The sequence below is a fragment of the Neopsephotus bourkii genome, unplaced genomic scaffold (assembly GCF_033783945.1).
Source record: "Neopsephotus bourkii isolate Nb327-2 ecotype Australia unplaced genomic scaffold, CSIRO-AGI_Nbou_v1 NB_591, whole genome shotgun sequence".
NCBI classification, from domain to species: Eukaryota; Metazoa; Chordata; class Aves; order Psittaciformes; family Psittacidae; genus Neopsephotus; species Neopsephotus bourkii.
The window spans coordinates 532,428-558,752 of record NW_026901092.1 but is presented as its reverse complement, the minus strand read 5'-3'; the positions used below and the strand labels follow the sequence as shown (position 1 = coordinate 558,752).

The window sequence follows — 26,325 nt, the reverse complement described above, 5'->3', positions numbered from 1 at the left end:
CTTGCAAAGTATAGAGGCTAACTCCATCTTCCAAAACACACTTGAGTGCAATCAGGATTTTCATTTAAGGAAGGCTACAAAAAACATAGAAACTGTAAAAATAAAAATGGATACATTCTAAGATGTCTAACTGCTATATGTAAGCAGTATACTCAGGTCAGGTAGTATTTCTGTTTAAGGCATGAAATAGCATGTGAATGTACACACTATTTTTAATGGATTAAATATAGTTTCTCTGAGTAAGTATATACAAAAAAAAACACACTGAAGAAAATAAAAGCAATAGCCTCTTTCTGTGGACAAAACCATCAATAGGTTCTTCGAATAAAAACCTAATCAGGACATTTTGGGGGGGAAAAAACCCCAAACACATCTGGCAATAAAGCACTTGATTCCAGCAGTTTTTACCCCACCAATAAAACAAGAATAATGAAGTAGAATGAATACAGTAAGTATAGTAAATGCCTGGCAAATGCTTGCTTTTCTCTATTTTTTAAAACAAAGAAACCAAAGAAAAGAGAAAACAAATTTTCTCAGGACTCTATTTTGCTGTTTAAAGAGCTCTGCTCTTCATAAGGCAGCCAATGCTACCCCTAAAAAAATCACTATGATAACACTTGGTGTCACGTTTACACTGATCCAAATAACCTTCTGATACTAGTTGAGATAATGAAGTCAGTTACCTGACTTATTATCCTGATGCTGATTTACATGATGGTTTGAAAAGACTTTAGCGGATTACTGAGAAGATAGAGGCGTATGTAAAAGTCACACCCACTAAACGTGAGCAAAGTGATAACACTGTCCATAAAAAAAAATATTGTGTGTCAAGGTGTCTCTTGACAACCTCTAGCTTGACTGAGAATAAAAAGTGTCTATCACAAACATTCAGACTTAGGATATCAACAGACTAATCTGATGTACTTAAAGTCGGAACAATGAGGTATATTCTTCAATGTAATTGAGTCATAAAAGCCCCAGGGGTAATGGAATGGATTACCAAATCATATAAAAGCTGATGATTGTTTAATAACAGCATTTCACAAAATAAGAGAAAGGGACAGTTTTATTTCTGCCTATGCATAAATGTGGCCAAATGGCAAGATGTACCAATACTGGAAAAGTATTATTCAGTACTATCATCAAATTGTAGGTAAGATACCAAATTACAGTTGTGACATAGAATAAAGTTCCACTTTTGGCAGCTTTCTGAAACCTCATGAGAGATAGGCAATGTCCTTCTTTTAGCCAAAACACAATCTATGATTGTTCAGGAACTTATGGACAAGTAAAATATAATACTCAAATGCTTAAAGCACACATGTAAGGAAAGCACCAGGTACCACAAGCAAAATGTACCAAAGCATCTTTATTATGAAGTTGAAGTTTTATTCCCTTAAGTAATTTTGAACCATTAATTTTTGAATGCTGAAAAACAGAATTGAAAATAAAAAGCTAAAATATAAAAACCTTTACAACATAAACTATATAATTACTCTGAAAAAGAGTTTGGACCACTCTGAAAGAACTGTAGTCTTTATATAAAGATGCAAAACAGTAAAGAGTTAAACACAATTCAGATTACATTTGCATGACTGTGCTGGTTTTGGCTGGGATAGAGTTAGTTTTCTTCCTAGTAGCTGTTACAGTGCTGTGTTTTAGATTTAGTCTGAAAATAATGTTGATTACAAACGTGTGTTTTCAGTTGTTGCTAAGTAGTGCTTACCCTGATCAAGGGCATTTCAGTTTCCCATGCTCTGCCAGTGAAGAGTGGCACAAGAAAGTGGAAGGAGCACAAGTAGGACAGGTGACCTGAACCAGACGAAGGGATATTCCATACCATAAATTGCCATGCTCGGTATATAAACTGGAATTGGGTTGGCTGGGAGCCATGGATCGCCACTATAGGCTGGGCATCAGTCAGTGGGTGGTGAGCAATTGTTTTGTGCATCATTTCGATGTCTTAGTTTTTATTTCACAGAATCACAGAATCCCAAGGGTTGGAAGGGACCTCAGAAGATCATCTAGTCCAACCCCCCTGCAAGAGCAGGGTAACCTAGAGTACATCACACAGGAACTTGTCCAGGCGGGCCTTGAATATCTCCAATGTGGGAGACTCCACAACCCCCCTGGGCAACCTGTTCCAGTGCTCTGTCACTCTCACAGTAAAGAAGTTCTTCCTGATGTTAACGTGGAACCTTCTATGCTCCAGTAAATTTCTCTGCTTTTTCTTTTTGTTGTCTCCCTTTTCATCACAATTATTACTACTATTATTTATTATTATTATTTTATGAAATTATTAAACTGTTCTTAACTCAACCTACAGGTTTAACCTTGTTTTCTGATTCTCCTTGTCATCCCACCATGGGTGGAGGGTAAGAGAGTGGCTGCATGTTGCGGGCTGGGATTAAACCATGACAGCTACCAGTTTGGGTAGCAAGTGGTTCTGGAACAAAAATTATTTCATTCACAAAGTTTAACTGATTTCTAAATTAGACTTTGGAATCAGGCACAGACCTGCTGAAGTAAAGGCTTATTTCTGAAGTACTCGCCATCTACTACCATTCTATTTACATTCCAACACTATCAGACAACTAAGTTAACCTGTTTTACACCAGAATAAATAAGAACCCAGAATAGATAAGGCACTCAAAAGTCAATTAGAGTCCAAAGGCAGTGTAAGGAATGGCTGCCACCTTTTAGCTCCTTCCTAGTGATATTTGTAAGCTTTTCCAGCCCAAACCACAGAGGACAGCCTTCAAGCAGAGTAAGAGGTGGCTCTTCTATAGCATTGTGCTGAGTGGGCTCTCAGGTACACAAGGAAGATACCAGAAGATCTAAGCGGTCTGTGCAGTAAGCTTTAATATGACCATATGACCAAGAAGCATGAGCCCAGCACTCTGCACAACTGCAGAAAGGAATAAAAACAAACAAGCAGGCCTGTCCAAGCATGCAAACACAAACTACTCCTTTGAAAATAAGGAGGTGTAAGACTTGGACCAGGGCTGTAATATACATTCAGAAGGCAACCAGAGAAAGCTGTATATTAACTCTGATCTCTGCACATGCTTAAACACACAGTGTCAGCCCTGGCAGGCTGACTGACAGGTAAGTTTAACAGGAATAAAGAGTTCCAAAAAAATTCAGTATTCCACTTGCAACCCCAAGCACAGAACTATGCAAGTATCAGCAGCTTCCCACCTACCCTTGGAGTCGCAGTGAACAAAGCTGTCTCATTATCCTTCTCCCACACCTTACCCCACCTCCCATCCCTCAGTTCCAGGATATCCACCAACCAAAACATATAAAATATTTCATTATTTCTGGAACTGCAGAATTAAAAAAAAATATTTCACATTTCAAACTACCACAAAAGTTGCTTTAATAAGTTACATGGCAGATGCTTCACTTTCCACAGCAGAAAGCAGAAAATTCAACAACCAAAATGACTAAAAGCTGAAATAAAATGTTGTGAATCCATTCTGCAAAGACAGGCCAGCTGCCTTTGCTAAACAGCAAATCTGTTGACATTGAATATCTTAACACAGTGATCAGCTCCACAACTTGCAAGCTGCAACCACTCACTGTTGTTCTGATCATTATGTCCAGCTCTGCCTGCATGATGTCTCCAACATAAACGTTTCACAGCAAGAGCATGACTTTGGCTGCAACAAAAAGAAATCCATAGGTAGCTACAAAATGTCACACACAGTTGGGCATGTGAATCTAAACATCAACATTTATATAATTAGTACTTTTCTATTAACACTACCAAGGAAAAACTGACTTGTGACAACCAGCAGGTATTAAGTTCTTAAAATAAGTAGGGCCATTAACACTAATGACATTTTATTCTCTCGCTTATCAATAATTCAAACAGCTATTGATTTCAAGTTTTACTACATTAAGCTGCAGGTCTAGCATTTCAATTACTGAGATATGACAGATTTCTGGCTTTTAGTCTATGATTTCCTGTTATCTGGTGTCTTTTTCCAATGCACTTCAAGCACATGCAGGCTGAAGTCACCATCAACCTTCATTTCTGGTATTACCAATGCCAGTATATGAAAGAAAAATCTATGACAGTCTTTCAAGTGAAACATCAAGGTCCTTTACAGAGAGTTTCTCTAACTGTCACCACTGCAGCACCAGATATAGCTTGTCATTCCTCTGGTTTCTACTAGAAGCTGCTCTTGAAAGCTTGCTGTCATCCACTTCAAAATGTTCTGCTGATGTACAAAGACACTTCAGTACTTTCTACCACCTGATTTTATGGCTAAAGATAATGAAGTTATTTTTGTGGGGCAAACAAAGGGTAAGACTTCTCAAAGTATTTGCACAGGTTGACATATTTTGTGGTTTAAGTTGCCCCCTTCGTTTTCATCGGGGTTTGTTAGGGTTTTCTGGGTTTTTTTGGTTTTTTTTTTTGTTTGTTTGTTTGTTTTTAATAAATCTGAATAACCAGTATTTTTATTTCCATGTTCTGACTTAAAGACATCTTTAGACTTTCAAGGATCAATCTTTTCCTAAAAGGATAATGATTTTTGATATAAAAATAAACCAGTTTCATATAATTTTATACCGTAAGAATAGAACTCCAGCACTACTAGTCTCAAGAGTAATACTTCCTTGCTCCTAACCTACTTCAAGACATACCTGTTATTCATCTCAACACATGTGGTCCAATCAGCTAGTGCTGGTTCTTGCCCACTCTGCTTCCATGTGTACAATGTTATCTTCCCATTCTCTAAGCCTACTGCAACAATATATCTATCAAGAGAATAACTGCATTAGTTCTGAAAGACATGACAGTAGGCAGCTCAGTGAAGCTGGCTCTAATGCAAGCTACAAAGAACTAATACTCAAAACTGTGTTTCACCTTGCCCTTCAAATCAATATTTACTTTTCACAAGTTGTATCATAGCTTCTTCATCAAAAAATTTGCAAAGGAGAAACATACAAAATATTTGGTTAGGAAAAAGGAGGTTATTAGAACATCAGATCAGCCAGTACTGTTGGGAGAATAAATGTGTTTCAGGTGTGTTCATGACTTTTCTTTCCTTGTTATACTGTTTGGAGAAATCACCATATACCTGAAAAGACAGCTGTGAAATCAAAAAAGCAGAGGTCATTCAGTTAAAGAATGGTCAAAATATTTTTTACCAGTAGATTTTAAGGCATCTTTAGCCACAGAAAAATTACTAAAGCAGAAAAAATCCTAACAGCACAAAACAGCATTACAGAAAAAAACCAGTACCTTCCATCAGGAGTAAGCACATGGCTGATACTAACAGCAGTAACAGAATCCCCAGCATCCAGTACTGCTGAACAAGGCTTGATTGAATCCAACATATTCCCTCCAGTATTCACAGATAAATCACAACTGCCCCATATAATGACCTGTAAGAAAGAAAATCATCTAGGAATTTTCATTTCAGTATTCTTGTAAATGCATTTTAGAAAAGAATAAGAAATAACCTAGTTAAAATAGTGGATGACCCCCAAACTAATAAAAAATGTCTATTTACAAAGATTCAACTTCTGAGACAGTCTGTCTGATTTCATTAAAGATATTGACAGCAAAAACAGATTCTGTTATGAAAGTTAAAGAACAGCTCAGAGACCTATGAGAGTTATGTGACATATGCTTGTCTTACTGCATGACAAAAGAAGGGAGAAGGTCCAACTGGCAGACCACAGTCTTGAACAAGCACTTTATTTAGCATACCAAAGTCTCACTGATTTCTGTGTAATACACACATGAAGATTTTTCTGTATTTATAGAACATGGGCTCATTAGAACACAGCATCTGCTAATCTAAAAATACATCTAAAATAAATCTGGGGTTTTAAAGTTTCTTTTGTATTAATTACCTTTTTGTCCCGACTGCCAGTAATAAAATACTTGCTATCTGGTGTCCAATCACAAGACCAAATGATTCGACTGTGAACAGCTGTATTTTTGTCTGTGTATGCACAGCAACTGAAGACTGGTCCTGGAGTAAAACAGACAAAAACCCTTGCATGTTAAAAGTAATCGTTACTCCTCTTAACCCTCAGTAAGAACTGCAGGAATACTCAGACATTATTCCACTCATCTTTAAAGCAATTGTGAATACTCATCACCATATAAATATTTTTTCCAGCACATCTCACAATGATAATTAGCACCAGCTCAACACTGTATCAGTCAGCCCTTATAACACTGAAACAGTAACAGTTTGATCTTTCACACCCAGACCTCTTTCAGAAGAATGTAAGCCCAAGTATAAGATTTTCATGTTCTATGCAAGTTTTTCCATAGAAACACTGACTTCAATTTTTTTCTGTACATGTATCCCAAATGATTACACAACAGTACTTATCTGTGAAATTCTTCTTTCCTGTTAGGGTGGTGAGGCACTGGAATAGGTTGCCCAAGGAGGTTGTGAATGCTCCATCGCTGGCAGTATTCAAGGCCAGGTTGGACGAGGCGTTGGGTGATACGGTTTAGAGTGAGGCATCCCTGCCCACGCCAGGGGGGTTGGAACTTCATGATCTTAAGGTCCTTTCCAACCCTAACTATACTATGATTCTATGATAAGTAAAGCCCCAAGAACTTAAATCATAATAATTTAATTGTAGAGATTAATCTGTTCTCAAAGAGACAGGCTGCCATTTCAATATGCATACAGTCAGGCAATAAAGCTGATCAGCAAATCAGTAAATGGGAATACTTTTCCTAAGCAGAAAATATTTGGAACATAAACTTTGCATAACCACTTCTCAGGATGCCAATACCAGCAGTTTCGTTTTATACTGGTAACAATGTTCTTTGTAGACAGAAAAGTTACTGATAAACAGATGAAAACTGGATTTCCTCTACTTCCTGTGAGAATTTGTACTTCTTATCCTGAAACATTGTGTAACTAGGGTGGGCAATACACCAGGCTTTAGAACCAAAGCCCAAAAAGCACAGAAATCTCAAGTCAGGAAACAACCAGACGCTGTATAAACAGACCAAAACTCACTGCCAAGACTCTAGAAAAACTACGGACCCCAGTAGTGTTTACATGCTATTAAGCCAACAGTGCAAGATAATCGCCTTCAGCACAAGCATCTGTTCTAGGAATCCATTTAAGCATTCAACAGCAATCTCCTCATGATTTTGCAAGGCTCAAAGTCTTAATAAGAAAGTCAACTGAATCTTTATTATCAGCATTTATTCCAGACAGAGACAGTCCTAGTCAAATTAATCAATTGTGCAGGATTATCAGAAAGCCACACCAAAGATAGAAATTAATCCTGTCAAGAGTCTCAAAGTGTCATGCCCTGCAAAGAGGAACAAGGCAGCTCTATGCAGGACATGGGCACAGCAATGAACCTTCAAAGCCTTGCCTGCATAGAACAGCGATGAAGGTTTTCCTTCACAGAATACCAGTTTGAGGTTCCAGCATTACAGTCCAGCATGACTGCTTGATTTCAGTAAATCTGAAACCTATATTCAGAAGTAGGAGGCAGGAGGACAAATAGGAGACTTCATTACATCCATCAATTAAACAGTATTTAAGGCCTGATTATATTCTTCTCCACACTTTAATTCCCTTTCTAGCTTTCCGATACACCATTAACTGCACTTCTTAAAGCACTAGGAGTCTACAATACTATTAACTCTTAAAAGTTGTACTGAAAATGTCCATTAAAATGTTTTTATGAAATCTCTTTCAAGTATTTTGAAGCCAAAAGTATTGGACAGACCACGAAGTCTTCAAATGTGTATATCCACTTCACAGATCTTACCTGACTCTGATGAGTCTTGTTTCTTCCACAGTGACCAATTCCTGTCTCTAGAAACCGCTAATAAAAACTTCTCATTAGGAGAAAATGCCAGCTGGGTAACAGTCAGATTGTGAAATGACAAACTCTGCAGTTTCTTCCAAGAAGCAGTGTTCCACAGAATAATTGCTGCATGTTCTTTTTTGGAAGCCTGTATTGATGGAAAAAAAATATCAGTGAGAATTATCAAAAGCAAATACAAAGGCACATATTTCAAAAGACAAAGATGTCAGGGTGCTTGTTTTAAGGCTTGCAGTTAAGTTAGAGGCAGCTTCCCCTGAAAAGTTTAAAGATTTTTTTGCTACTTTCTACTAACGCTGATTTTACAGGAAGTAAATGTTTTATACCTGTATTTGTTAGAATTTACCTTACTAATATCTTCAGTTGAATCATGCATAGTTTATGAATCATAATTCATCTTCATTCACTCTCACTTTTGCAAGACAACTGTTATCTATACTAAATCTTTTCACATTTAAGTTAAAGAACAGAATTCAGCCCAAACTGAATTCTGATTTCTGCTCTGTCAGGCCTGAAAGTACACTGGCATTTTTCACTAGATGGTGCTAGAATCTTTTCTTACCTTACATGCTGAGGCAATTAAAGTGTTTGAATTATTGCAAGCAACACAAAAAATTTCATATCCATGTCCATATCTGAAATAAATGTGAAAAGATATTTAACACATCACAGTCATTTCTGCAGTATGCATCAAGGTTCTTAGGTTAATTTAAATCCCTCTGCAAACATGAAAGGCACCTTCCAGGAACTTCTCACCAGTGTTTCAGTATTTTGTCCCAAGTAATTCCTAATCATGTTCAGTATTAAATTTAACACCCACATAAATTCTTTCACATTTAGGAACTAACTACAGAAAAAAATTGCTCAGTTCATTCCCTAGTCCTGAAGCATCAGCACTGCAGAAGCTATACTAAGGATTAAAAAAGCAGACTAGAACAGCATGAAATGTATTCTTGTTTTCTTCTAAAGCAGTTTTTACACTACCAGTAAAAAAATCAGAAGCCATACATTTGAAGATCACCAAAGAAATCCACCACAAACACCCAGCCAAAGGATGCTTGTTCTGTGAAATAGCAAAAGACATCTGAACCAGAGGACAAAAATCATGTTGGAGAAGGAATACAACACTAAAAATCCCAAACCTTGGAGCTCTCTCCAGAAATATATTTTTGATAAGTCTTTGCACGAGTTGTGCTGGGACTGAAGCTCATATTTCTGGACTGGGATTTAGTGAATAAGCAGAAAGGTCATACAGATTAACGCAAATTAAAAACAGAAAACAGAATGGAAGTAAAGCAAAACTGGACATGAAACCTATAAATAGTGGACAAATATCACCTAAATACCAGTTGGGTGGGTGGGGGAGGAGGGGGAGGTGTTGCTCCTTTGATTCCTACCTCTGAAGAGATGGGCAGCTCTCTTAATAAACTCCTGCGGTCAGGAGTGTTGCAAAGTTCTGATAAGGGATTGATATTCATGGGATTTCACTTGCAGCCAAAACAGCCATCTGTTTCAGTGACAAATTACTGTCTCTATCTGTTGAACGGAATCCAGAAGAGTCGCTGCTGGGCATATCCCACAGACAGACTCCCACATTCATGTCTGAAGACTGGGGATGCGCTGGTTTTTCATGAAGGGTAACTGTGCCTGGGGAGAGGGACTGGTGGCTGTTAACTGGAACGCTAATTTGCAAATTTGATTGCATCTTATAATGATTAAGGTACTACTGCAAGTCTTCCTCTTAATCTGCCATCAGCAGGAGTTTTATCATAATGCTTACTTTTAAGCACATTCCTGGGGATTACTCTGTAGCAAAAACCATTGGAAGTCAATTGTCTAAATCTGAAAAGTATTTATTCCATGAAAAGTATAAATTTCCTGAAATTCAAAGAAAAAGTGACCTGTGGAACACCTTGTGAAACAAGTACTCAATTACTTTGGTATTATCTCTTAAATGTAATATTGAAGAGTACTTTGACAGAAACATTTTGAGCTCCTGTATGCAACTTTACTCCTGCTAAACAGAAGCACTGAAATGTAAACTTTAAAAAACAGGACCTAAAATACTGTCTTCTGCAAAGTCACATGAGCAGGACTACCACAGCTCAGACTGACAGCCTATACAGGTCAGAGCTGTCTCCAGTAAAGAGAATAAAGTTAGTGGCAGTAGGAGATGTTTGTATGAACAAGTATCAGCCTTGCGAGTATAGAAGCTCCAGCACAACCCCCTCTCATGCCCCCATACATGCAATCTGATCCCTTCATTACGTCGTATAATAAAAAAAAAAAAAAGTACACAATTGAGAGAATGAATCAATAATGAAATTACACTGTCAAACACAAGAGATTCTGCTTTTAACAATGTGCAATTCATAGCACATTTTTATGCACTGGTAAACTGGACTTTCAAGGTGTCCAGAAAAATTATTACAGTAATTTTCTAATGTCAAAAGGGATGCCTCAAGACTTCCAAGTGTATTACATGAAATGTACATCCATATAAACGTGTATTTATGATAACACTTTAATCTCAGCCTGCTGCACATAAACTCTCTACGGTAATTTTCCAAGAGGATAAAGACTAGCACACTCTCACAGGATTTATCATATTTTTATTTTAAAGTTATTAGGTTATGTAAAAATTCAGCAAGTTCTTCATACTAAAACCTACTTAAGCAAAAGGTTTGCAAAACCCAACACAAATCCTTCAAAATTTGGTATCAAGTTAGAGCTGGGAATGCACAAATGTCAATGACAAACAAGCTATTTTTAGCAAGCCAGTTCCTCACACAGTTTTTCTGCTGCTATGGCAACTTGAAATCTACATTATGCAATTTCACGTTATTTCTTTCAAGATTATCCTGAGGAAAAAACTGAAAGTCTATGAATGCTTCACATCTTGTTGCCCTTGCATAAAAGAATCCCTATCACTAGCAGTGTCTCTAAAACCAGAACAAATTGCTCAGATAGGTCACCTAAGACCATCATAAAATGCAGTTACTTTAATGAATGCAGGATATAAAAGCAGATATGCAGTACTCCTTTTAGCAGAATATCAAAGATTCATGTCTCACTAGACTTCAAGAAATGTCAAAATTAAATGGAGAAAAAATTTGGCCTTGGCTTCTTTTCACTACTTAAGTAGCTTGATAAGGTATCTTTATGTGAGTGGGTACATTAGCCGCCATAGCACACACAGGAGAAGCAGTTAACGTAATGGTTACAAAATATAAAACGTGTAGATATGGTCCAATATCCAGCAGCTTCCTTCCCATAAGCACTTCTAAGTACAAACACAGTAATAGAGCTTAAAAGCACCCAAAGAAAATTAACTGCCCGACTGAAGGTAAAGATGAGCTCCCACAAAACCTCCTACTTGGTCAAATTAAAACAATCTGCAAACTGTTTTCAGAAAGCTTTTTATTTCCTGCCCCCCAAGTGAAGTCACAAAACTTGTAATGCAGAAACACAATCATATCATCAGCAAAGGCTCAACATTATTCTTGCTCTTGAGACCACTCTTTCAGGAGATTAAGATAAATAAACCGTAAGATCTTGAGATATTTCATTTCTTTTGAAGATTGATACTAAAGCTTTGAAGATTGTGAGAGTGTAGCATAGTGTTACCATGATCCTTACAGGCCAAATAAGGTGACAACCTTCAATTGCAAATTGTTGTTAATCTCAGGAAAGAAGGAACAAAACGTAGTTGAAGAACCATTCAACCTCAAAACAATTACTGTCATGACTATGTAACTATTATCTGCGCAAGCCACAACCTGCTCTGTCAGCATTCAATACCTAAACTGGGTTTGTAACCACCTCACTCAACATTCGTCACTTTGCTCTACCACTAGACACATCTGATATGGACTGCTGCCTCCGTCTGTTGCACCTTACAGCTCTGGTTAGGCTTTAGGGGGAAGCTCCTGCATGGATGCCTCAGCCTTTACCTCTGTACCAGAAAGACAGACTTGATCTGCAAGCACCACAAAGTGGAAAGAGACAGAAAACTCCCTATGCCGAGAGACATTCAGTATAGGCAAGGTTTTAAGCAGATGTGCAGAGCATAAAGATATAAACAAAGGCTGCAGCGTGGAAAGAGAGGCCCATCACATTCCTGAGCACAGATAAGACCATGAGAACACGTTGCAGCTCCTTGTAGCAAACCAGTAACCTTACTGTTCTTGTGGAACAGATAAAAATATCTAGGATCAGTGCCTAAACAGACCTCCAAAAGACAAACATCTAAAGGAACAATCAAAGTCTGCTCATTAGAAATTCGAAAACTTAGCTATGTGCTAAAAAATATGCATCTTCACTGGTACAGAAACAGCTAGTGAAATAAAACTTCGTGACACATGAGTTCTAACTGCCATTTCTTGCATTGTTTCCTCATTTTTCTATACATATAAATTATTTATTCTATAAGCAATACACTGCACACGAAGTCAATCAGGTAGTAAAACAGGAAGAGTTACAAGACCAGACTACGTGACTATGTTGCAATAGCTTTCTGGAAATTTCATAAATTAAATAAAAAAGGAAAATAAAAAACTTACAACTTCTGAATTTCAGGCCACAAGGTATTCTGCAGCAAGTGATCCTCTGGGGGAGGTTCTAAAAGACATTTGTACAACATATTCAAATTTGGTACTAACTAATCCAAAAATCAGCCAAATAATGCTTCAAGTTTATGAACCTCATTCTCTATTTCCTACAACAGAAATTAATATCATACCTGTAAGGATCAAGGGTTGAAAATAAATCTCAGGATACTGATTCGAAATGGTATTAAATGTTTCTTCATCCTCAGCTGGTTGAACAGCCATATCTCCTATTCAAAGTAAGGACTTCATTAGCTCAAGAGAATATACTTGATATAAGGGAAAAAACTTATTAGACAAGTAAAAAACAAATCTATTGGGTTTATAAGATAAGCAATGGAAATCAGGTTCTTTTGTTTCTAGAGTTACAATTATATGAATATTACCATCTAGTTATTCTAAAGTACAAGAGAATGAGGAGGAAAAAAAAAATTACAAAAAATGAAAATCTAACGTCTGGATTAATTTAATTCCAAGACCGACCTGTCTCCATGAGCACAAGTCTCTTCCAGAGATTTTAAAACAGACTTTGATTTACCAGGAAGAAGTAGTCATCAGGAGTTGAACCTGTGCTAACCCAACATTAGACCCCTCCTTCTGTATTTGAAAATGCCTAAGGCAAAAAAATCTCAAATACAAGTGGTGAATTCCTAAATTTACTGTAGAGCCCTAAATGAAAAGCCGTACTTGCAGAAACTTATCTACAATCAGCAAACTTCAGCAGAACTGCCAAGGGCTCAGTCCTTAGCTTTAGGCAAAAGTACCAGAAGTAACTGACACTACTCCAGTTAATTTTAAGTTAAAATTCAACTCTGTCCTTCATTTTGAAGGCATTATTTAAGAAAAAGATACAGAGTTGGGGAACAGTTGCTCTCAGACAGAATCTAACTTTTTTGCCAAATGCACACTTTGAATACAGCACAAGTTAAAAAAAGGAAGTACAGAAAAAGAACAGAAAACCTATTCCTCTCATTCATCCTGTCTTCCCTTCCCTTGAAAATGAAACTAACAATATTTATCTAATGGGTGACTGCTATCTGGTGATCAACACTCACAAGGAAGATTCCTCTGCAGAGTAAGCAAGAAGGTCTATGGGGCTTTAACATAAGCCATCAGCACCTGACAGCATTGGGTGGACAATGGTGGACAACGCAGGAAAATTTTACAGCTCTTCTACTAATAATGCTGCTTCTGGGTATACCCAGAAATCAATGGAAATTAATTATTCTCTGTGTGACAATACTCTAGGAAACAGAAGTATTGTTCCCTCTCAGCAGAGCTCATGAAAAAGCAGTAGAAAAACGAAATCCATCTGGCACCTCACAAGCCTTGAATTCACCAACAGAACATTAGCTACTGTTGGCCAATTAATTCTTCCTTCCCTAATACTTTCACAAGGCAACACATTCCTGGAAAAAAAAAAACAAACCAAACCAACCCACGTGGCTATTTTCACTGGAACAGAAAACGTGTCACTGATCCGCCTCAAAGCAGCATTAAGCTTCTACAAGGGTGCTAACATTGGAGGAAAGTATGAAAACGACTCCAGAATGTAGTGGTATTTTACAAAGCAACCGCAAGTAGCAACAGATATCCTGCTTTAATAACTCTGAACCTAGTTTTTACAGTATGCTATTCAATAATAATTCTTTGGCTAAAAGTCACCAATCTTCTTAGGGGGTTAGAGGAGTGGGTAGGGGGCATGGAGAAAACAGAGGAACAATAGCAGGTGGGGAAATAATACCCTGCTGTGGTTACTCCCATAACCATCACAGGAGAGTGATGTGCCCCAGCAACTGTGTGAAACTCATCAAGATCAGTCAACAGCAGAGGCTCGCAGGAGCACTGTGCAGACTGAGTGGGGCTCCTCCAAAAGAGAGGTGCAGGACACAATATGGAAACCAGGAAAAGAGACATTAGGGAATGGTTAGAAGAGAAATCAGAGAAAGGGAGGAAAGATCCTCACTTTTGCTTTTTTAAGCACTGTATTTAGGTGCTACCAGAGAAATAAACATTTTGGACGATTTTATTTCTAAGATTCTAAACTTGCAGTCAAGCTTACAATGACAAACCTAACAAAAAGACATACACTGAAACAATCATTTAAATCAAAGTTTCCACATGAAACACCACCACGGTTATTTTTCATTAGCCATACCTTCAAAAACAGCTTTATTGGATAACCCCAAAGCTGGCACAGTTGCACCTTCTGGAAGATCAGATGGTTGCTGAATTTAATAAATAAATAAATAAATGAATAAAGTTTACATATGGATTGTCATGTAGGTTCAGATTTCAAAGTCCACAGTTCAAGGAATGCCTGAGAATGACTTTTCTAGAGAAGTGAAGGGGGACACTTTGAAAAACTCCCAACTCATCCAGAATCTGTTAAGTAATAAATTAACTGAGAGACTGAGAGCACTGCAGTTTAACACCATAGGTCTGGGAAATGGTCTGTTTCGAGGTGAAATAATAAAGTAGCATTTTAGGAAACGGGACAGAGGTGAGTGCCTGTGCCCACAGCTTCACACACAGCTTGGTACATAGCACAGACCAGAGTACATGCCTGCTCAAGACAGCACAGAGGAAAGACAAATCATCACAGCAAATACTTCCATAAAGGTATGGGGATAAAAGCAAAAATTCAGAAAGGGTAAGTGAACTTGGGGCCTTCATGCAGAAATGGAAAAAGATTAGATTTAGTAACTGCAAAACCCCTTCCTTACAGTGTCTGAAAAGTCCAAAGAAAGCCTGCTTTCCAGATTTGGACTAATAATTTAGGTGGCAACTTAAAATACTATGTTATTTATTTAAATGTTCATAAATTCATGAGAAAATGTGGGAGACACACACAAGTCTAAGGCCTCTAAACCAAAAATGGTTCTTCATTACAACCCAGGGCGTAATACAATCCGATGGATTTGAACTAAATATAATCCTGTTCAACCCTTTTTTAATATTAAGATGTCTTTTTTTGTTTTTATTACTTTTCTGTCTGAGCTATACAATTTTTTAAGAGCAGCTGTACATTAGAGTTAATAAAACCTTCCTCTTTAAACTAAGCGCACATGTGAAACACTGTGATATCATGAATAAAGATGTAGCACTCAGAGGAAGACCTGATAAGGAAAGTCTGCATGAAAGCAAATTAATGACATCTGCCAGCATTATGAAAGCGCAATATCATTAACTCACATGTTTAGAAAGTCTTATGGAATTAAAGCACTAAACAGCTATTTATGTAACTTGCTATCAAAAATTAATAGATTTCTTTCCCAGGTATCTCAATTGTTAAATTAAATGGAAAGTCTAATCCATGTCTGAGAAGCTGCACAGAAAACACCGCTTGCTTTTGAACCAGAAATGCAAAAAGCATGCAAGGCATGTACAGAGGCAGATACCTTGAATGAGGTCTGCTCTACAAAATGCAAAGAAAAACAGAACTAGATCTTAAAGCAAATGGGGACGGAAGGACAGCACCTCAGCAGTCTTATCTTTCCACAGAGCAGGAAACTACACTTATTCACAACTAAGAACTGGAATGTAAAGGTCTCAAGAAAATTTCCGATGCCAAGAGGAAATAAAGCATGAGCAAGTACATATTTATAAATATTTACATGTAACAACTAACAGTGCTGAAAAAGCTTTCTGCTATTTGCAAGCATACAATTAAAAAAAACCCAAAACAAAAAGCACATAACCACACAACTGTAATTACATCTAGACAAGACTACAACACCCTTAAATTAAGAAGCACATTCCCAGTCCTTATTGTTTGCTTTCAAACCACAAAGTGTGTGCAGTAGTCTGCTTGGTGTGGCAACTTTGAAAAGAGCATGGGTGAATTTTAATCTTCAGAGGCTAGGTCTTGGTAAGTTACAAATGCAATCTGTCGTATAAGATGACACCAAAAAATACATATAAAACAACACACACTGCAGCTAATAAAAGGAAAAGGAAAAAACAGGTTAAGTTTACAGAACTATTAATATAATTTTTATGCAGTTCAGTGAAATTTGACATTTTCTAAAGCATTCATTTTATTTACATGAAAGAGGGGTGTTTTCATTAAGCACTGCTTTAGCACACTTACGTGGGAGCACAGCTTCTCCACTGGAATACCAGTGATGTTACTGAAATTTTCTATAAAATTCTTGGGAGCACGAAAAACTCTAAGCACTTTTTCATCTGCTCCTGACACAAACTGAAACCGGCCAATCATTGCCAGACAACGCATGTCGTATCCATGTACTTGAGGCCTTGCAATTTCATGCCAGGTTACCTAGATGAACAGATAGTCAGTTAAAACAGAATTCTTAACTAGAGATTTTGAGGTCAGAAGAAGTACTAACACTTTACTTGCTGACTTTATTAACATAAAGTTAATAGCAACCTTCTACAGACATGATTCATAAAACTGATATATGCTCACATACACCAGTTAAATCCTGTTTTTCCACCAAACAATTCCTGTAACTAGTAAACTGTGATCCTGCACAAATATGTTTAAGGCATTTACTTACCTTTGTTACTAAGGGCACACTGCCTTTTACTGTGACTTCTTTATGCTAGATAATCAGGAGTAGGACATAATTTGCTTAAGCAAAAGGAGGATTGTATGCTATTTACTACTTTCAAAACTTTAGCTCTGAAAGACGTAAGACAGGTAGTTATAATTACCTTGCTTCCTTTATCTGTCTCTCACAAAGCACAGCAGCACTGTTGTCAGCAGGCTACATGTTCCTACTTCCCCTCTTTCTTTAAATACTTGATTTTAGTGAGACCATTTAATAGAAGCTTTGCAAAGCACTGACAAAACCAAAATAGCTTCTTATAGAAAAAACATCTGGTAAATCCTAATGATTTTAGAAGTGTTTTCATTTCAATTATTAATTTTTTTCCTAGTTTCCCAAAATAATCATACCCATGCTACAAGTATTAATCCAAGAAAATCAGAATTGACAGCTAACCAAAAATTACACAGACAAGTTATACAGTCACACTAAGCAAAGAATATTAGCAAAAAATATACTAAATTATTTAAATTGGTTTTCTAAAGTTACCATTTATTCTACACATAAAAAAAAATATTCTAAAACAAAAACACCCACACGTCTATTCTGTAGCAAATACATTCTCATGAAAAGATTTTTAGTGTCATTTTCTACTATCCCTACATGATTCTTCATTTGGAAAAATACAGTGTGTACTTTTGAGTTTACAACTAGCAGAATTAGATCAGTATTACAATGCCTGGAAAATTGCAGCCAAGACAGAATTTATTAGATACACAAACATAAGGAAAGGCTTCAACATTGCCTGTGAACTGTGTAAAATCACACTAAAAATTCAACTAAGTTTCAAATGTGGAAAGCTGAATGGGATCCTACAAAATCTGATGTTTTCACAAGAGCTTGATTGTTGCAGTGAGAAAAAGGCGTTGTTGTTTTTTACCAGAAAAAAAACAAAAACTGAAAACACCCCCAAAACAAACAAACAAACAAACAAAACAAACAAAAAATCTACATGAAAACAGCGCTATAAACCTTTCTTACCCTTTACTAGGTCTTTACTAGGTACATGTTTGCATACTTTGGAACTGTTTAAAAAACAGGAACGAAAAATAAAAACAAAACCAAACCCCAAAACAAAGAGAGGGCTGTGTAAGTCACCCAATAAGCTTCCTCCAGAAAAATCAGGGTGCAAATTTGCATGACAAATCAAAGCCGACTGTTGTCACTCATTTCTGATATTTGAACCCAGCATGATATCAGAGTTGCGGTTTCAAGACAGGATAATTATTTGCATTTAACACAGTTCTCTTTTTACAGAGTAAAACATGAACACTGAGCTGTAGTACTTTTCATAGCTATTTGAACAATCCATTGTGTCCTGTAAACATCAGATGTCACCCGTTACAATTTTTCAGATGCTAAACCCAGCATGGTAAACAAAGTAGGTAATTTTAAAAGCCTGATATCTAAGTTCATGAGCAGCAGAACTAAGCTGGTTTTCAGGGTTCAGGAGTCCTGAATACACCTCTTCAAATGATCTATTTCTACCTTAACCCTCCACCTCAACCCACCAACAGGATACTACAGCTTTCTCCCACACCCTGTGCAGCTGCAAGTGTTGATGCTAATTGGATTTACACATGGTTGAAACATCCATATGATATTGTGTCAGAACAGGGAGAGGAAGTAAAATAGTTCAGTTCACAGCAAACTTCGATATGAAGTCTGCAATCACTATACTAAATTAATTAATTCAAAAGTTTCAGGGACAGAAGGAACAGCTGTACAGGTAAGTCATAGAAGACTCGGGTCTTTCAGAAAATACAATTAAATTTTAGTAAGCAGTATATGTAATAAGTACTTGAGTATGTCACAGAGAATGTGGTATTGACAACTATTTTGAATGCTGCCAACTTACATCATGTGCTAGTCCTGGACTTTGCAGCCATACATCAAATTCAACATACTATCTTTTCCAGAGAGCTGTTGTACCCTCCAGATTGGAGACTGGGGCAAAAGACTGAGAAGGAAACTGGAGATGCCCTTCCTACCACACAAGGCAAAGCTTAGCATCTGAGCTGGTCTCGCCACCACTTCTGTATGGCCTGAAAAAAGGAAATCGAGACACTGATGCTAAATTCACTCTCTGAAAAACACCAGACATCCTGTGCTGGTCACACTACAGATGTATTGATGAGACAATTGTAAGATCTGCCCGTTGCCTCCCCCAACTAATAGCACAGCTAGCACAGGGCCTCACACGATTTCAATCTAGTTTCTGGTAGTTTCCTGAATAGAACATTCATACTGCTCTGCCAGAAAAAGCTGTATTTGTAGATGAGGAAAATGTGTGAGCAACTAGAAACAGGAATATTTACATTCTTAGGGTTTCTCCTACCACAATTTAGACTTATTTTGGAATATACAAAGTTAGTAAGGAATAATTCTTCCTGAAAAGTTGCTTGCACATGTATCAACTGCACTCAGGAAGGTCAGATGATTCTGGTAAAACAGTCAGAGTCATAACCTAAATAGTGTAAAATATACAGTGAGAATTTTGTTTAGATTAAGTTTGTGTAATAAAATACAACCAAAGTTACTTTATGATTACCTGCAGCAGTCCTTAGCCAAGTGTTAAATAACGGCAGTAGATGGTTACTAGAATCAGCCATGTATACCTACCTCTGAATTACTGCAGACCCTGAAAGAACACCAACTGCCAAGAAGGCAACCTGGAGGCAAGCTCAAGATTAAACAGCAGTCATGCTATGTCAATTGCTAAAACTCTGCCACTAGCATTTTTAAAGTGAAACCAGCACATACTCAATTACTAATCCAAGCATTTACAAAAGCAATTTTGAATAGATCATAACTTGGGGACAATTCATGGTTTGAGTTACATTCAGGTGACTTGTTTCAAACTCAGGACAGACAAGCACTCTTTACCAAGCTCACAAAATCTTTGAAGATCATACCTCTGTCTCTTGTTTTCTTCTCCATGGAGCAAAGAGTCTAGTAGTTTGATCAGAACCAACACTGATGATAAACTCTCCTTCTGGGTCCCACTGTACATCCTCTACACTGTTAAAATGTCCTGAAATCACAACTTCTGGAGTCCACTCTTTCTATCACAAAAGTCAGAAAGCAGCAAGGGTTTTTCAATTGACTGACTGACATATTCTAACCAAATTAAAATCATCAGTGCCCTTATAAGAAAGAAAACAAAAGCCAAAAAAAAAAAAAAAAAGTCATTGAAAACAGCAAACTACTAGAACTAGAAGTGGTGAAAGAGACACAAATACTTATTTATTGCTCCAATCTAGAAGAAACTTGTGGTATTGGTTTAGCTGCCACTTCTGAAGAAAGCACAACCCCTAAGGGGTCTGGTGTATTCCACTGACTTTATGGTTCCACAGGGAAGCAACCAGTTTTAGAGCCTGGGAGATTGCAACCCCCCTTCTGTACAGGCACAAGACTCCCACAGAGTATTATATTCAGAGAAGGACAATTTTAATCATTAATTTTAGCTTGTACTGTTAAATTTTTCTATTAAGAACAGAACTTACTTCAAGTGACATCTAAGTGTAATTTTTTTAAGTACTAATAAAAAACCCCAACGTACCTTATTACCTGTAGCCTGTTTCCAAAGATGTAATGCTCCATGAAAAGCATGAGCAACTATCATTGAACCATCTGGACTAAACTGACAGTCAAAAAATCCAAGGGTATTGCCACCCACTTCACCTACACGCACCTAAATTAATAATCAGAAGTTAAATATCCATGAAAACTGTCTCCCGTTCATACAAACACATCCTAACCTCATGAGATGAAAATTCAGCTGTAGGCAACAGTTTGCATTACACACAAAAATACTTTTAAAGAATATTTTAATTGCAAAATTAAGTAGCATGGGAAATAAAGCTGCATGCCACCTTAATGGAGCCTCCCTTCATAAAAGGATCTTGCTCAATCCCTCAAGAAAACACTACACTAGATGAAACAGGGAACAGTATCTTCCCGTGGTTCACTCCAGTCCGTTGGATGCAACAGTTTGTCATCTGGTGCACAAAACGGAAAAATGGTCCAAAGAAAAATAGTTCCCAATTATTTGCCCCTCCAAGCCTTAATTTCCAAAATTCACTACCATATTTCCGCTTTCCTGTTTCTCCAGGAATCCCTGAAATTTGCTCTACATTCCTGCTGTGGCATATTCTGGCCTCTGTTTTGTGCTTCCCTTGTGACATGTATGTGTGTATACACACACAAATGCCTTATAGCTCCTGTAGTGCTCGTCCAAGTTTTTAATTACATTAAAAGATTAAATTATCAAGTTTTATTCAAGAGATAAGACCACAATTCCCTTCAAGCTAAACTCTTAACAATTCCCCCATTATTATACAGCTGCTTTTAAGATCACAATGAAATGAATCTATACCTCATTCTAAATGGTGCTGTGGACTAGTACACCCATTTTATTAGCACTCATTCAAAAAAATACTTCTCTTATGGAAGTGACTCTGATATGCCATGACAGAGGCGGAATTCTAGTCTCACCTCTGAGCATGGGAATGATTTTGTGAAGAATTCTTGTTTGTCATGAGAAAGACGGAAAACGTGATGCTGCCCTTGCGCCTCTCTTTCCTGCAGGCTTCCAGCTCAGGTTTCCCTCCCTCAATGCAAAAAAGGATTGCTGCAGTTAAAATCTGAACTGCAAGCTGCTCATCTGAGGTCTAACCAATGCTAAGAGAATGTAAAAACAAAGATTAACACCATGCAACAAGCTTTACTGTACAACCCCATTTTAGAAGCTTGTAAATTTAGCCACAACTAAGCATTTCAACTAGGGACATGGTATCTCTATGTGATCATCCTATTATGAAGCAATTTCCACTTCAAGTAGAAAGGCATAAGAACTTTTCAGTGGAACTGTCCTGGGTTTAGCAGTGGCAGTCATTTTTCTCTTTCCTGGTAGCTGGTGCAGTGCTGTGTTTTGACTTTCAGCTGGGAACAGAGCTGAAAAACAATGATGTTTTGGTTTGCCCAAGGACTCTGTGGGCCTCATGCTCTGCCAGGGAGGAGGGGAGCCGGGAGGAAGCAGAGACAGGGCACCTGACCCAAACTGACCAAAGAGATATTCCATACCACAGCACGTCATGCCCAGGATGTAACTGGGAGTTACCCGGAAGGGCTAGAGTGGACTGCAGGGTTGGAGGAGGTATGGGTCGATGCTTGGTCAGGCTGGGGGGAGCAAGTTATCGGTCACCTGGTGATGGGGTGTTGTATTCTCTTCCCTTGTTATTTTCTTTATCATTACTATTATTGGTGGTAGCAGCAGTGATTTGTGCTATACCTTAGTTACTAAACTGTTCTTATCTCAACCCGTGGGAGTTGCATTCTTTCTGATTCTCCTCTCCATCCCTCCGAGAGTAGGGGGAGGGCAAGAAAGGGGGGAGAGTGTGTAACAAGCTGTCTGGGTGGGGTGAAACCACGACAGGAACAAAGGAAAAAGCAAACATGCTACTGTAATTCTTTTTCACCCAAGAAAGGATTAGAACTTTCTCTGTGACCGGAAAGATCATAAACAATGGCTGGCATAAGCCAACACAAACAATTTCTGCCAAACTACTGCAATTTGGAAAAGCAAGTCAACTGAAAACAAATATATCTGCCATAGGACTAGATAAATCTCATTGTAATACTTGTTTATTTAGGATGATCCACATCGGAACAGCATTCAAAATACTACGGTGAAACATGAAAAACCAGATCACATGGCAGAAAAACCTAGTGACACAGCCCATGAACAAATTACTGTGAGTAAAACCAGGCTTGTGAATTGCATGTCAGCTGCTCTGTAGTAACTGCTTGGGTACATATTCCCATGAGGATTACTACAAATAATTCAGAAAGGTTTGTTGTTCTTGCCAGGAGTACACAACACGTGTTACCATACAACACTTAGCTTGCTATACTATAAATGACAATTGAGCACAGACTCCCCTTAGAAACTCTTAAATATGGCAACAAGAAAGCAAACAAATCATATTGCATCACATCCTTTTTGAAAAATATAGTTTTACTCACAATGCAGCATCGTAACAAGTACTTCTGCAAGAAAATGCTTTTGCCTTTCATCCCAGTATTTTGTAGAACTTCTGTTCCCTACGCTACACACACGATGCCGGAAATGCAACTTGAACTGTACATTATTGTGAGAAAGACTTGACACTTGCCTGTTCTAGCCAGACTCCAGATTCCTTATCAGGTTCCCAGATGATCACAGTTTTGTCCATTGACGCAGACATTATCCGCATTGGTTGTTGCATGCTGCCATCTACAGTACAAGGAAAACAATTATCCTATAACCTACAAGAACACTATCTAACATCTGATCATACTGAAATCCAAAACACATTAAGAAAACTGTTCAGTACCAGATGTGCAATGCAGTACTTAAGTGCCAAACTTAAGCTCTAGGTTCTGGCCAAGCATTCATTAGAAGCTGATGTATTTTTCAGCCACAACGTACCAAAGAAAACATAAAACACATACATGAGAACAACCATACTCTGCTTATTCACTCAAAATTGATATTGAAACAAATGTAAAGAAAAAGCCAGAGCTTCACAGAGACACTGCACAGCAGTTATCAGTTTTATTCCCCAAATAAATTTTTACTGAGAGATTACAGTTTAAAACAAAATAATCTCTATGCCAATATTCACAGGGTTTTTTTTCCAAATTAAGTGTTAGATTCAATATAGACTTCAACAGACTGTAGCACTTTGCAACACATACAGTATTAAGGACTACTCCCCAAAATGCAGTGAAACATTTCAGACAACTGCTCAACACAGCCAGAATGGAGAGGATGGAGTTGGCTCATCACCCAACTGAAAAATCCATAGTAGAACCACTGGGGAACCTTTCTTGAGAATAGACATATCGGTGGACACTTCATGAGGTGGTATCTTATGTCAGCACCAGACCTCCTACCTCATGCACTGAGAGTATGTCTCTCAGACCAGCCTGCCTCTACTGAAGAGAAGAAGCTATTTTGGGGAACCCAAGATTGAGCAGGCCACAGAACGCAAACAGCTGCATGCATGCAGAGGCATAATGTAAGACACATGAAAAACTTCATGGCCTTAATAGAACAGTTTTCGAAATTGTAGTGCAAGACTTTTATGCCTATATTGTGCCTAAACCTTGCTTTGACAGGCAAAATCTTTTATTGTTGTTTAGAAAAAATAAAAAAGTACAAAAATATACAGAACAGGCAACTCAGCCAATATTTCTAAAGCAAGTTCTGCGTCTTTCACCAAAGGTATTTTGACATTCTAATTGCACTCTACCGTTCAAGTGTTTTATATATGCTGGCAAAGCTGTGTTTTGTACTGGTGATGTCATTTGCCATCAGTAACTCTAACACATCTCAGGAAATAAAAAAAAGGCACCTTTGCCAGTAAAAATACACAAGCATATTCTGAGTGTGCTTAAGAGCCTCCTTCTCTCACACACGAGGCAAACACACACCAGCAAATCAGTACTGCAAACAAGGCTGCCAGAATTTAAGGATTTAAAAAGAAAGATAAAGGCTAGGGCAAAATGCAAAATTAAACTGTAAATAACTTTTTTTTCCAATGAGCATCTGCATTAATGACTTAAAACTACATGTAAGAAAAAAATGATACTTAAGGAATCTCTGGCATGTTATATTAATGCGCAGAAGACTGAAGATTGATTTTCTGAATGTAGTTATTTGTTCCTTTCTACTCCAAGAAAAAGAAAGGAGTGTTCTTGAGTTAATGCTTACCTTCTAAAGAACAGATATTCCAAGCACATGGATCAAGGTAAACTATTAGAGCTATTAATTTATACTAATTAATTTGTACTCCATAAATAACAGATCAGTTACAATAAAGCCAGTACAGCTCAGTCATTTCATTCATTAAAGAAAACATGAGTAAAAGGCAGCATCCATTTACTTATAAAGCGTTATTTGCAGAATTTAAACATTTTCATACTCCATAGCAACAAGTGAACATACAAATGCAATATAAAGGCATGGGATGTACACTATGCACACAACACTTAATGTAACTAAGTGCTTGGTATCATTTTACCTTTGAAAAATGAAGGTTGCCAGTGAACTGCATACACCCAGTTTTCATGACCAGCCAACACCGACTCCAAAGTAATTGCATATGTCTTATCAGTATCTACCACAAATCAGAGAAAAGCATATTTCGTTCTAAAAGCCAAGAAAGACCAAGTCATTTCTGGTATTTTCAGTGAAAAAAAATCATCTTTCATCATCTACCAATATCTCAGTAGCCTATTGACATTGAAGAGCTCCTTGAAAAGCTGCTTTTGCCATAAGCCTCAAGTATCAGATTGACGCTAAGAGGTCACTCAGGGTGGTAGCACAGAATTCCTGGAGAACTCTCAAGCATTCTGAAATAAATGCTCTGACACCGGCTCTACCCCTACTCTAAATCATATTTACATCTCCAAAAGACCGTAAATACAAGCATTAAGATACTTCAAATGACAAATCAGAATTTGCAGCAAGTAGCATGAGCACTTTCTACACATAACATCATGCAAACTTCATTATATTACCTAAATTGCCTAATAATTTACCTCACAATATCAGCATTGCAAGCCTCTGATGTTACAGTGCTCAAACAGCAAGTTAAATAACCATTAAGTAATCCTGCACATTCTTCTCTGTTCTCTCCAGTAGTTTCCTAAGATTTAAGTAACTGTAGTAACTCTTAATGTATTGAATTTGAAAGAAAATTAAAGATATTCTATTAAGCTGGATGAGAACTGCAGTACAGCTCACCTCCCACAGACAAACATATCTCCTACGTACTGCACTTGGAATATGTGTAACAATGCATGTTGGTATTAAGCTCTCTCCCTGCTTTAGCTTTTCTGTAAAACATAATTAACTTCACATAGTCATGGCTTTGAAACAGTAACTGCACTTTTTCTAACAGCAGAATAAAAATAGCAGTCAAAATGCTCTCAGGTTCTTTAAATACAAGAAACAAACCAAATTAGATGTTAACCACCACCTTGTTAGCTCCCCTGAAACAACAAGCAGATACATGAATGAAAATCTGTACAAGAGAATTTTACAGCTGTTATCTACCTTTGACAGTAAAAACATTCTCTTTCAGTCTTATGGAATCATCTTCAGTTTCTGGAAGTTGCTTTGATTTTGTACACACTTTCCAAATCCTGATCAAACAATCCTGAGAACAGCTCGCTAAGAAAAGATCTGTACCTATTTGGTGGAAATAAATAAATAAATAAATTACCAAAGAAAAATTAGAGCTATGTTTTCATTGTTT

The 26,325-nt window shown here is 37.4% G+C and overlaps 1 protein-coding gene across 4 annotated transcripts in view; it reads right to left on the bottom strand.

Moving 5' to 3' along the window:
• Positions 1–2,300: 2,300 nt before the first annotated feature.
• The window catches only part of ELP2 (elongator acetyltransferase complex subunit 2), a 40,114-nt gene continuing 16,089 nt past the window's right edge, over positions 2,301–26,325 (bottom strand). For 2 of the 4 annotated variants that reach the window (XM_061351455.1, XM_061351458.1), the window contains 16 exons: positions 26,124–26,258; positions 25,087–25,182; positions 23,194–23,294; positions 20,580–20,711; positions 19,933–20,082; positions 16,537–16,725; positions 14,602–14,671; positions 12,578–12,673; positions 12,399–12,456; positions 8,399–8,471; positions 7,780–7,966; positions 5,875–5,996; positions 5,258–5,400; positions 4,657–4,770; positions 3,586–3,665; positions 2,301–2,446 (listed from right to left, as the gene is read on the bottom strand). In XM_061351455.1, coding sequence (XP_061207439.1) covers positions 2,355–2,446; positions 3,586–3,665; positions 4,657–4,770; positions 5,258–5,400; positions 5,875–5,996; positions 7,780–7,966; positions 8,399–8,471; positions 12,399–12,456; positions 12,578–12,673; positions 14,602–14,671; positions 16,537–16,725; positions 19,933–20,082; positions 20,580–20,711; positions 23,194–23,294; positions 25,087–25,182; positions 26,124–26,258 — 1,838 coding nt within the window. In that variant the 3' untranslated portion in view covers positions 2,301–2,354. Of the gene's footprint in view, positions 2,447–3,365; positions 3,666–4,656; positions 4,771–5,257; positions 5,420–5,874; positions 5,997–7,779; positions 7,967–8,398; positions 8,472–12,398; positions 12,457–12,577; positions 12,674–14,601; positions 14,672–16,536; positions 16,726–19,932; positions 20,083–20,579; positions 20,712–23,193; positions 23,295–25,086; positions 25,183–26,123; positions 26,259–26,325 lie in introns of those variants that run through there. The other 2 variants (XM_061351456.1, XM_061351457.1) reach the window with 2 other exon arrangements.